This window comes from Danaus plexippus, chromosome 23, assembly GCF_018135715.1.
Source record: "Danaus plexippus chromosome 23, MEX_DaPlex, whole genome shotgun sequence".
Lineage (NCBI taxonomy): Eukaryota > Metazoa > Arthropoda > Insecta > Lepidoptera > Nymphalidae > Danaus > Danaus plexippus.
The window spans coordinates 3690686-3704158 of record NC_083551.1 but is presented as its reverse complement, the minus strand read 5'-3'; the positions used below and the strand labels follow the sequence as shown (position 1 = coordinate 3704158).

Below are 13473 nucleotides of genomic sequence, written 5' to 3'. Positions count from 1 at the left end.
TCTTTGGATTATTATGAATTAAGGTGCTTCCTGATTATGTGTTTATAATCTACCTCTTGTTTGAACTGGTTATATATTACTAGGAAATTATGATAAACATCCAAAGAGATATATTTTTAAGGATTCTATTTATTTAAGCAAAAGATTTTATAATATGAGGTAGTTTTAGGTTGTACACAAAATAACATCTGGAACAATTATAATGAAGTGAAATGAATATCAAATTCTTCTGTCGTAAGAACTAGCGATCTATGAAAAAATATTTTTTCTGTTTAAATAAATTTGCAGGTAACTAGTAAACCGCTATATTAAATATTACTTTCACACACATGTATGCGGGATACATAACCCTCGTTAAGCTACACACCGAACAGTAAATTTTAAGATATACATAGATGAAAAGAAATGCAGAATGCTAGTTAAAATCTTAAGACTTATCGGACAATTAGTTGGCCGGAGAGTCGTTCAATTTGTTAACTCCCCTAATAGAAACAAGAAGTGTATCTATACCGCTCATTGATCAATATCTTATTTTGTTTTGTTAGCGAGAACATTTGCAACACTTGTAGCAAATTACTCGGATTATTTTATACTGTGATATATTATTGTATTGTACATATTCCTATATGCCACTTTGAATTAAGGTTGTAAGAAGATTAGAAATTCAAATTTTTAGTATTGTCATCTATAATAAAAATGTGGGTAGCAATTAAATATTAAAATTTTATTTTCTAAATAATCTTTGAATAAATAAATATTTTTCAACTTCAAATATCTTCTTATAATTAAAAAATAAAACATCGAAACCGTATAAGATGTCGGAAAAACATGAACCGTATGAGAGCTTTTAAGTCTTTGAGAAATAGCATAATAATATATGGTGGAAATGTGTATCTTATATCGTTCTACAGAAAAGTCCGCGATAGCATATGCCTATACCTTAAGGATAACATACTATATCCATTTTACTACTTTTGAAAATTGGCATTTCTAAAGAGTTTATTGGAAAGCTATTAACATAAATACCGTATTAAGTCTTATCAAAATAAATTTGTTTTAAGAGTACATCAGTATCTATAAATTACTTTTTAAATCAATTTAATCGGGCGTACCATTTGGAAGTTATCATGGCATAAATTAATAATTCTCAAAATTAAATAGGCTATTTTATATTATTGTAAAGAGCCCGTGCGAATCCGGAGTGCCTAGTAACATATAATTTTTAATGTTAATATTAAAATATATCCATATAGTAAGGGATAAATAATTAATATGAATTTTCTACTTACAGGTATAATTATTATCATTATATTGATGATAAAGTAATGATGTCCCAAGACCTGAGAATGTTTTATTTCACTGGATCAGAAAACTAAACATTACAATGACATCCGAAGAACCCATTGATGTGGTAGCAAAAAAGGCAGAGGCTAATAAAACAAACCCAAATTTTCCTGATGATAATCCCGAAAGCAGCAAAGGAGAGAAACAACAACAGCATCTAAAACGATCTCATGAATTAATGCAACTAGTTTATGAGCTGCCAGCAGAAGTAGAGAGCCCTATACACAACAATAATATGCTTAAAGAAAACCCACCGATAACAATTGTTGAGATTACGGAACAGAATGGTTGTGAAACTGAATTATGTAGTGGGACATGTGATAGTGATTATTTCGAAGAGTCTAATCCCAATGATTTAGGCACTAGTGTTGTTTATGATGTATTAGCAACTAATGAGCTGATAATGCAATGTGCTGATGAGTACAAAGAAGTTATAGATAGGACATCACCAGATGTAACGACTGAAGAGGATTTATTGGAATTGAAAGCAATATTGGATAATAAGCCAAAACTTTTGGAGAGGTATATACGGGAATGCGCATCTGTAGATCAAGTAAACAGGCTTCATAACCTAACATCTTGTGGTCCGCTGTCACCAAGACCACACCACGAGGCTCGGAGTACTTCAGTTACTTCAGATCTATTCCAGCTATGGTTGTCATCGTCTCCGGTTAAGGTATGTTGTATTTAACTATTTTATAGTTATATTAAATAATTTTCACGAAACAAAATTTGATTTTATTAGGTTCTAGACTAAAGGCTACAAATACATGAATATTTATTTCGCAATAAAATATTCATTAAAATGATCAAAAATAAAAATAAAAAAAAGATTAATTAAAAAAAAATTGCTTACAATTTTTATGTCATAATTTTTTTAACAACATTAAGATATTTTTAAACAAGTTATTATGCTAGAGCAAAATATGATAATTTTCAAATGCCATTCCGAGCATGTCTTAATAATATTAATGTCAAAAAAAAAAAAAAACTTTTTCGAATACTAATAAGGACGAACAATATTTCCCATTATTTTGGGTTAACGCCCACTGAAGTTGCTTTTAGTGAAGCAAACAATGGCTAATCCTATTATAGTTTGATACTGGTTACGAAAAATCTCGTATCAGGTTTCTTTAATTCTTTTAAGGCGTCTAAAAAGCCTATTCAGAAATCTTCTCAATCTTTAATTCCATGCTGAACCCTTTTATTTTTATACCAAAATGAGTTAATTACCAAAATTGCAGGTTCCTGAAATCCTAACTATTTAAAGTCAATATATAATTATAAAATTTAAAAATTTAACATAACTAGTGTAATGAAAAGTCATATAAAGAGATCTAAGACTTTCGCGAGTTTTATTCATTTAAATAAGTCATATAAAGTGATATAAATGTGTTATCACACTATTTTTCACTTCAACGGATCTATATTATTTTAAAAGCCTTCCGAATACTTCATAAATCTATCTGCGTCACTTAAACAACGAGCAGAGAATAAAATTTGATATTCGCTTATTCGTTTAAAAAAAAAATAGTTGACGAAAGCAATACATTTTATTTATTAAAGTATAGTAAACGACCAAATAAACGGTAGAATACTGATTATAAGACTTAATAATCTGAACATAAAATCTGCAACAAAAATTGTAGATCTTCAATAAATAATTTGTCTCATTTTACAATATTACAGTAAAACCTGACTCCTAATTAACTTTAATTTTTAAAATGATATAAAGACATTTTTCTTTACTCAGGCGTTACTTTGAACGCGGAACATCGCAATATATATAAGTCAAAAAATCTATGTAGAAATTATTTACACCGAATCCCAATATATAAATACAGACCGATATGCCTTGTCCTAAATTTAATACTTCCACGTATCAACACTTTACTCACTTAACAATATCAGTAAAGTGTACCATTAACAAGCTATCGCTAGATAAGATAGTTCTGCCAAATAAAAAACTCAATATACTTTATTGAATGACCACATGAAATTGTTTTAACAAATTTTATTGGCTCGAGACTTACTTTTTATAATTGTAATAAAAATATTCGTTAATCATCCTAACAACTAGGTTTCATAGAATTCTAATTAAACAGAATACTAATTCGTTTACTAAAAAGTTTTTCTTATATAATGTTCCTTAAAAGCCTATATTACACAATCATCTGGGGGTAACTATTCTTTGCTATTTCTGGAGACTTGCAGCATTATATTCATAATGCGCTACCTTCCTTGGATGATATTTTCTCGTCCAAAATCTTCTTTGTGAATAGGATATTACTTCGGAATATTTGAAAAATTTAATAAACTAGAAATCCAGGAAATTACTTATGTGTTTTTAGAAAATTTCTGAATTTAGAAATCTGGATAAAAATGTATATTCTATATATGTATAAGTAAGTGACAATATAGGCTTGAACAAAACTATACAATTAATTACTCTTTTTTAATGAAAAGAATATAAGGGATAAATATTCATACAAAAAAAAAAAAAGACTTAAAGAATAATATGCAAAAGAGGTCGCTGTTAAAAATGTATATTTTTTACTTTATGTAAAATGTATGTAATTTTTTTTATTTTAACTGAATTGATAATATTTTATATAAAACATTTTCTCTTCATTTTATACGGACATAAAAGTAATTAAGCTAAGCTCTCGTTTGGTGCATTATGTGTATAATACATGCTCGCAAACTACACTGCTATGTTAGACTCTGAATACAGCGAAATATCAAACAAAGTTACATTTCTAAGACTCGTAGTATGAATAGAACAGGGAATAACTTTGTGACTATTTCAAAAACTGATTTATAACATGAGTTTATTTATTTAATATAAAGCAAAAGGTTGATTACATAAATATAATTTAAAAAATGCACAAGAAAGGCTAATGTTTAATTAATAAAATGTTATTATCAAAAGTTATCTAACGCCGTGTTATAGAGGCTGTCATTGCCTGGGGCTTAATTAAGTGAATAAAATCTATAATATAAAGGTCAAACCTTTTGTATCTAAATCAGAGCTAGCGAAATGACCGTTCCGAGTCAGATAACGAGACCAGAAACTGACTTTCTCTTGCAATTCGTAATGTTATCTTTTGGTATAAAAAGTATCACAAGAATTTTTGAATCCTGGATTAAACAACAATATCCATTTTCAATCCTTTTGAGAGCCCAAATGGTTGTCCAAACTTTGATTTTTTTTTATTGAAATCCATATAAATCCTTTTTCCACATTGCATAGTGATTAAACAAAAAAAAATTGCTTCTCATTACAAGGAAGAAAAATTGTACATTTCTTGGTAAACAACTTGAAGGTGAGTAAATATATTTTCCAATAATCAAGAACAAAATACATGTAAAATTTATCATATTTTACGAGATAACAAAGACGTATGTGTTTAATAATAACCCAGTTGAACCCACTTAAGGAGGGTTTAACCTTTAGCAGGTTAAATAATAACAAATGACTACATATGTTCTTTGCAGATTAATACCACAGGTCAGAGGCCTTTACCTAATATTATAAATACGTGTTTGTATTATTTGTAGGTAATCTTTATCTAGCATCTCGTTTATGCTAGTTTCTATATTAATATAAGTATTCGTATCTTTCCACTATTATTGATGCTAAAGTCCAATAAAAATATCATATAAAAAAGCTTTTCGTAAGGACATCCGGTTTTCATCAAGACGAAATAACAGGAAATGAATTCAGACTGCGAAATCGTATTTTCTTTGCCTACGCTATAAAGACTTAAATTAGCTCTCTTGGAATGGCGTAAGACGTCATAACCTATATTTCATTATAATTTTAATAAATTTTGTTTTTATCAAATAATATTGTTAAGTGCTTATATTTGAAAATTCTATTTTCATAAACACGTTACTGAAATCCCAATAGAAACATAGCAAAGAAAACCCATCTCTTTTTTCATAATATATTGTACTATTGATATACTTTGCATTTTATATTCCCTCGTAATTAATTAATTCTATCACTGAAGTAGGTTTTATGTAAGTAAACTTGCTTTGGAGCTTTTAGAGAGTAATTGCTTTGGACGACAGCACTAACATAGTCTTTGTCCGTCACTGCTTGTTATGCTTTGGTAAGCAAACGCCGCAAACAGTACTGGAAAGCCTTTGAACCTCCAAGTTTATTAAAGCCTTGATGCACTATATATACATATAATATTTATTTATTTTAGGGTAGTCAGAATATATAGGTTAGATTATCTACAGTTTATAGGGTTACAAGTTTAAATTTGAATCTTTCGAGATTGCTTTTCTGCTATGTTTGCCAATTATATTGAATTTTTATTTAAATTTCCACCCGATTCTGAAAATAAAAATATACAGGCCCTTTGTATTCAGAAGGTATATACCCGATTGTATTATAAAGAAACTACTAATATACTGGTTATTAAATCTCATAACTTAAAGTGTTTTGGAATTTTTCTCTTTCACATTACTATTAAACTTTCTATACAAAAAGATTATAATTTCACTTTAATGTTATGTTTTAGAATTTGTGTATTTCGTGATAAGATTTAATAGGATTTAACTAAAATAGGTATTTTGAAAGCACGTACAGAATCAAAACATGTGTGCAAATGAATTCATTAACGAAATAAATCCAGTTTTTCACAAAATCAATTAGAACACAAAGAATTCACAAATAATAATTCAATTATAAATCTTTTAATCCATTCAGTTACAATTTATAAACAAATTTTCAATAGCAGACATAAATGTATTTTTACTTTCCCAGGTAACTATATTGTCAAATAGAAATATTCTTGTTTGTTTGGCAAACGTTCACCGAAATAAGAAAATTTATTCAACGGATATTCGTATTCCTATATTCTTAGATAAGCATTTTAAATGTTTTCATTCTGGTAGAGAGTTTAGATAACAATTTCGTCCGCCTCAGTGAAGGAGATTTTCAAGTGAAATATACCTTTGTACTTACTTTGGTTGGTTTATTCCAATAATAAATCGATAGACATTTAATTTTGTGTACCTTCATATTGATAAATAAAAAGAAAACATTGTAATAGGTTTAACGTTTGTGAAAAAAATCTGAAATTTTGTTTTTTTTTTTTTGGGAGAAAGAAAGGTTTCATTTTTTACGTGTATAATGAGTCACTAGATATCAATTTTAAGCCATACGAAAAAATACAGACAATAAACTGATATGAATCAATTTATTGTCCAGGTTTCACATGCATTATATTCTTATATTTGTTTTTAAATCTTTTACCTTATCATGATTTCGTCGAGAGGTAAAAATAACAAGAAAAGAACATTAATGTTTACATTAATATAATGTTAATCTTTGCCGTTTAACAAAAGAAGCAAAATATTATGGAATCTGAGTTAAGATCTCAATGATAATTCTTGGAGTTAGCGCTTGCAATTAAACTTTAACATTATATATTATATCTGCATGTATTTATTTAGTTGTTTTTTATGGTACGATTGTTATGTTTCGGAGTAAATAATTCATAATAAAAAAAAATGTTAAGAAATATTTTTTGCAGAATTAATAACGAATTACCTTTATTAAGCTCTGTTTATGAAAATCATTTTTCTTCCAATTAAAATACTTAAATTTCATTGCTTATCATATATAAGTAGGTAGTAGACAAGATTGCTATCAATGCTTTCAGTATACTAATCGTATCAGTGCTTAGTGGAGACACCTTTCATTGGTTACTCTTTAAGCTATGGGAATATATACAGAGCACATGATCAGTCTCTAGTTTTTAAAAGAAATAAAGAGAAAAAATAAGATTCCATTACCCACGTGCTTACGTTTAGGTTTCAAATAGCTTTGCTTTTGACCAGCTTAAATATTTTTGGAGGATTCTTTTAAAAACTTTCGATAGCTTATAGATATTATACTCTCAGGGCTCTTTATAGGCAAGGCAACTATAATGATACTGTCAGAAGTCCAGAAGTTCCTAGTTTCAAACATTTCCTAGCTGAAGTAAAAGAGCCTTTTCAGGATTTAATCAAGAACTTCAACATAGCGAGACCAGAGCTCTTTAGTATCATTTTTGATTTTCAAGCTGCAGATTTTTGTTTTGTTGGAGTTAAACCACTTTAAAATTGGTCTGGGTTTATTCCTCTTTACGACGAAATAGTGACAACATCCACATGAAAAACGGTACGATTGATATTACTTTATCAGTGATATTTATGACAGACTCAAATATTCTGACAGTGCCTTCAATTTTTTTATGTTTACTGTGTTAGCAAAAAAATATAAAATAAAGATTTAGTATAGATACTGAGCCATATAAGTCAAGTAGTGTTGAATAACTAATTTCATAAATAATATTCTATATATACTCAAAAAAACTAAAATATTTTTAAGTAATATAATAATTGTAGAAGTAAAGTTTTTGATGTTTCCCTTAGAACAAACTATCCACACAGAAAAATATCAAATACATTGAAGACAAGAACAGCATTTTACACTATCAAAAAACCCTCGAATATACAGACTCGTGATTATTCGGCCTACTGACTGCTATATACAATTTGAATTCATGCCAAAATAAATAAGGTATTGCAATATTGTGATCCGCTTCATTTTTGTCTCTTAAATTCAGTGAATATTATTTTACTCATCTACTTATTAATCTCGCATCAGTCTAAAAACCCATTTATTTAATGAGATTTAAGACTTTCGCCAGTTTTATTCATTTAAATGAAACTAATATATTACGGATATACTACGCGAATTTTATTATTTTAAAACTACATAATCCCGCCGTTTCGGTTACTTTTCAGCAACCGTGATCAAGGGCAGACGAAATGTGAATGTCTGACATTCATATATTAGTTTCATTTACACCCATTTATTTAAAGGAAATATATTTATTTTTTCAATTTCTTCAAAATATAACATTTATTGTATTCATCAGTATAATTATAAAATTTTTAAAATTAAAATCAAAGACTAAAGGAAGTTCTATTTTTTGAACACGAAGTATTTTACTAAAAGAACAATCGATTTTTTTTAAGACTAGAAAAGCCCTGTTAAGAAATATAGGTTTCTTCATGAAAATCGAGATGATTAATGCTTCTAATAGGAAATTCCTTCATTGGATGTCAAACGTACGCCACAAATTCAACGATTATTCAATATTTAATGCAAAGTACGAGAGTATAACGTAGTCTACTAGGAGCCGGTTAAATCAATTTAAAATATATTTAACAACCTAAAAGAGTAAGCGTTACTTTAACATACATTTTTTATTAAACTATTCTACTTCATCTACGACGAAAGGTTGGAAATTCACCTGCGTCCGGAGTTTAAAAGCTGTTCCAACTTGAAGTACTTTCGTAGTTTCGTAAGGATTTTTCCATAAAGAAAGTTTTCTTTAGCTTAGCTTCAGTACCCTATAATTAATATATACCATATAAATAATAACTGAAGGTGGTCCATGTATTCGAAGGATACATTCTGGAACGTTTTAGTCGAGGTTAATGATCTCTTCGTGACGATGAAATGCCAAACTTATGTTTTGGTGACGTTAAATTTCACAAAATTTTCGTCCCTCTTTTTGGTCTGTCTGAAATGTAAAATTACCATTCTCTACTGCCTTTTTTTTCCAACTTCTTTTGATTCCAGATGATGGGACATTAAATTTACCATTTAATACCACAACTTTACAACTTCACTCTCATTTGCGTAACGAAAAACACCCAGTAAAAGCACATCGTTAATGTGACGGAAAAATAAAGTAGCGGGAAGGACAAGTTACCAAGAAACCCCTGCGCGTTGACCCAAACAACACTTGTAGAGCACGGTCCCTCGGAAAGTCAGCTATCCAAGCAAACAGAATATGTTATATATAGAAAACTTGCCAAAAGACTATCAAATAATGTGAGAAGCTTTTGAAATGTCATTCGAAACAATGAGCACTTAACCGTTGTTTTCGAGAGTTATGCCCCATAAGTCCGATTCTAACATAACCAATATTGTTGGGTACTGAGAAAATCATTGTGTGCTAGGTGAGCTGCGAACTGCCTGTTGAATATGTATACGTTCTGAAATCTTGTAGAGTTTAGAGGCAATTGCAATACAACTGTAATTAGTAGGGTTTGCAAGGCTTCTTTACTGAATACTGTTGTGTGGGTATGAAAAGCTTTCGAGATTTATGTAGGCACTATACCAAACATTAAAGAGAGTTCAGTGTGTTAGATTAGGAGACAACCTAGATGTACATAGTTTTTCGTCATTCTCGTCGGAGTTGTCAATGCCTTTTTATTAGTAATATGGAGGTCTGTCACAGTGAAACCGCAGGCAAGTAAGTTATATGTCATGTTATAATGTAACTGTTAATAGTTGGAGAGAAGTGTGGAAATGATGTCGCTTTCTCTTTTATCATATGGGCTAATGTCCTATCCGTTTGTGGCAGAGGAGATAATGAGGACTGACAGATGTTTGTCTGGACTGCTTGTTGTATTAACTTTTAACTTGGTTAAATGCTATTTATGATTTTGAGAATTTTCCAGGCATGATACCAATGTTCATAATTTCTAGACCACAGGATGTTAATGAAGTGAATAAAGTAGTCCATCGCTTGACGTACCACATCAGTTATAGCAAAAAGATGTGGCTACTAAAATAATTCTTTATTCTTCTTGTTTACATGTAACGTATATAAAGAATTTAGTATTCTACAATTTTATATGTATATTAATTCTACCTTGATCGTCAATATTTACCGTAGTTAATGTAATTATTTCCATGTTAACATATTTATGTACAACACAGGATGACAGATCATGAAACATGCCGTTGAATATTATGCGGTTGTAATATGCAATTTGCATTTATAATGAATGTAAAATTTGTAAACATTTTATCTCATTGCCATTAAATTTTGCCACGGCTTGCAATGGTTTGATTGAAATAATGTATAAAATACTGTTAATTTCCCCTGTTTAATATGAAAACTAGTTTTTGAAAAGGCGGACTTATAACAAACTAACGATGATCAAAATTAACATTAACAGCTAGTAACGACAAGCTCTTAAATTAAGAAGTATCTTGTTCTCATTCAATGCAAACTCTTGTTCTCTACAGATTTTCAATACTCTTCGAAACTTCGTCCATTAAAAGACAGCAAGTTAATTGAAATAAACGTATAACCTCATAACGATACTACATTTATATTCCCAGTATGGATATGATTCAGAATTTATTATGACTAAAAAGTAGTTAAAATATACTTTATGTAGAAAAGAGAAACAATTTTTTTAAATATATTTTTCGTTTTGCTTACCTTTTATAAATATAACATAAAATACAAGTTTTAATTCTTTCACAAAATCTAAGTCTAAAACTAATATTTTCGGATTTGCTACGCAATTTTAATTATTTTAACTATACACTCCCGACGTTTCGGTTACTTTGTAGCAACCGGTTTCCGATTACACGGTTTTCGGTTACTCGAGCAGACGAGGTGAGAAACGAGACCTTGACTTTTCATAACACAAGACATCAAAAGACCCCTAAAAATTATCTTCATTTGCATTACCAGTGAGGTTCTAGTTAGGTTGACGATTTTTCTGGTTACGGATTCGAAAAGAAGAGAAAAGGAAACTTAGAATAGCAATTTTTCACTTCTCTTCATAACAAAAGCAAGGAAATCAATAAAATTCATATAAAGGCGGACTCCATTGAACGTACAAAGCTCGGGTATAGCGCTTCTTGGCATATTTTAAAACCAAATTAAACCCCTAGACTCTAAAATGAATTCCAGTTATTAAAGTAACAGTATAAAATGTAAATTTTCTAATTTAATACGGTTCGTATTTTTTTTTCTTTGTCTTATTATATGAGAACGTGCCTTGAGTTCATAAGAATATTTTCTTGTTCTGTCGTATTGCTCTTATAAAGATAATCCGCAAATTTAAACATGCTATTTATATTTGTTCTTTATTTCAATTATTAACTTTTTCCCGGTTTTGTCTATATAGACAAGTATTTAATATGTAGGAAGGCTAAATTAAGTGTATGTTCATCTGTTACTTTTAATAAGTCACGTAACTCAAAAACATCCATAAACATTAACATTTGAACACCTTTTACTTATAAATCATTTGAAAAAAAATAATAAAATTTTTAATTAAAAAAAAAAAAAACGCATGCAATGATTTAAAAATGTTCTTTAGCATTTATAATATATGTTTAGTAATTGATTACAAATAGTTTATTATTTAACTTACTGTTACAATGAGAACCTTTTAAAATTGGTGCTATTATACAAATATATATTAAACAAATATTGTCTTTATGAGGAACAAAAATTTCATTTTACTTTATAATTAAGGAATTTGAGACAGAATACTTTATTAGCAATAATAATAATAATTTGTAAACTTTCCCTGACCAGTGAATCATATCTTACTATGTTAAACAATTTTCATAACCCTTATCGAAAATATCCTGCTTTACAACAAAGTACAAACTTTGTGCATAATTTTAACAAAATCCCTTAAGGCTTAAGCTATTCCAAAGGAACAGCATCGTGTTAACATACGGACAACATAAGATTTTGGTAAGTAATATAAATCGTTTGGGAACTGATTCTTTGGGTGAAATGAAACTAGAAATTTGCAAAAAAATGAAAGAGGCGTCCACAATAACAGATGGCACGATTCCTCATACACTTAATATAAGCGGTTACGTCTCGCGACTAGGAGACGAGTTGAATCCATTTAAATATTCACAAGCTGAGTAATATAAAAAATAGGCCTTTATATTTATTTGTTTCTATAGAAACTTAAGACGTCTAAGTATAGAAAAACATTAATCTGAATTGATGTATGATACAATGTCAACGAGATTAATAATTCTATTAAAATTCTCTCACGTATACTTCACGGGTATATGTGCGATTTGACTGGGAATCGTGTGTCAAAAAAGAAATTTCTTTGGCACGCCTAACTATTCTGATTTTATGTTATGTATAAATAGCAACAAATTCTTTTCATTTCAAGACTTAATAAAAAAGATACCTAGAACTGAAAATTGATGTTTTTTTCTTGTAAACTTACGCAATTTAGAAGTATTATTTTTTTGAGAGAAATGAAAACGCGGTTGTCCCTGCAGTGATAAAACGGATACATCATTGGATTTTTATGAGAGGAACGCTTTTAAGAGACTATTACGTTATCAATCGTTATTCTTGTTGGTTTTTGAGTCATTAATAAGTTTTGTATAGCATCGAGATTTTCGTATATATTTTAGAAAAAAAAGTATTATCTCTCATGACTCACGCTTCGAAATAGCATACCATTCTTGTATACGTATGTATATGACTATTCTTGTATACGTATGTATACATACGTATGTATATGAATATAGACACAACTAGATTAATAGATATACGTTAATATTTTTTCAATGACATCAAAAAATAAAATTTCCAACACATATATTAAACACTCCAGTAAATAAAATGCGTTAACTTAAAAATAGAATGAGTTGTTAATCTAATCTAATTTTAGATCTTAAATAAAGCAGAAATATCTTTGATTATTAAATAAAGTAAACGAGAAAATATACATTTTAAATATCAACTCTACTTTAATAATTTTTCATACTAAAGAAATTTATATCCAACTACGCTTCAGCTCTAGCAGCTACATAAATTTATTTTTAAAAGGCATTACAATTTAATTAAAACTCTTTTAATGAATTCTCTCACAGTATAATCCATTTCACTGCATTTAATTTTCGTTGATATATTTTTTATACACTGCGGAGCATTTATCTTCAGTGGTTTTAATGTTCTACGGCACTTAGCCCCGGACTTTATTCGATTCATTAATTATTTATTTACTTATTATTTATTCACTTTGTCATGATTATTTATTTACTTTGCCATGATTTCTGTATAGCACTTTAGTAGAATATTTTTTTAATAGAAGCATATTTTAAAAGTAAAGCATCGGGCGAGTATAATGTCGATTTTTAAGCACTAATATTTCAATCTGAGGATTTCCAAAATATTGTAAATATTATCACACCCTACAAATTAAGTATAAAATTGTATTTTTACAATTTTAGCAAAATTTTTTTTCATGCTTAAC

General features: G+C 28.8%; 1 protein-coding gene across 2 annotated transcripts in view; it reads left to right on the top strand.

Moving 5' to 3' along the window:
- Positions 1-13473, top strand: part of LOC116774681 (cGMP-specific 3',5'-cyclic phosphodiesterase-like) — a 61160-nt gene that overhangs the window by 27178 nt on the left and 20509 nt on the right. For both annotated transcript variants that reach the window (XM_061524082.1, XM_032667400.2), the window contains exon 2: positions 1292-2020. In XM_061524082.1, the coding sequence (XP_061380066.1) occupies positions 1385-2020 (636 nt within the window). In that variant the 5' untranslated portion in view covers positions 1292-1384. The remainder of the gene's footprint in view (positions 1-1291; positions 2021-13473) is intronic.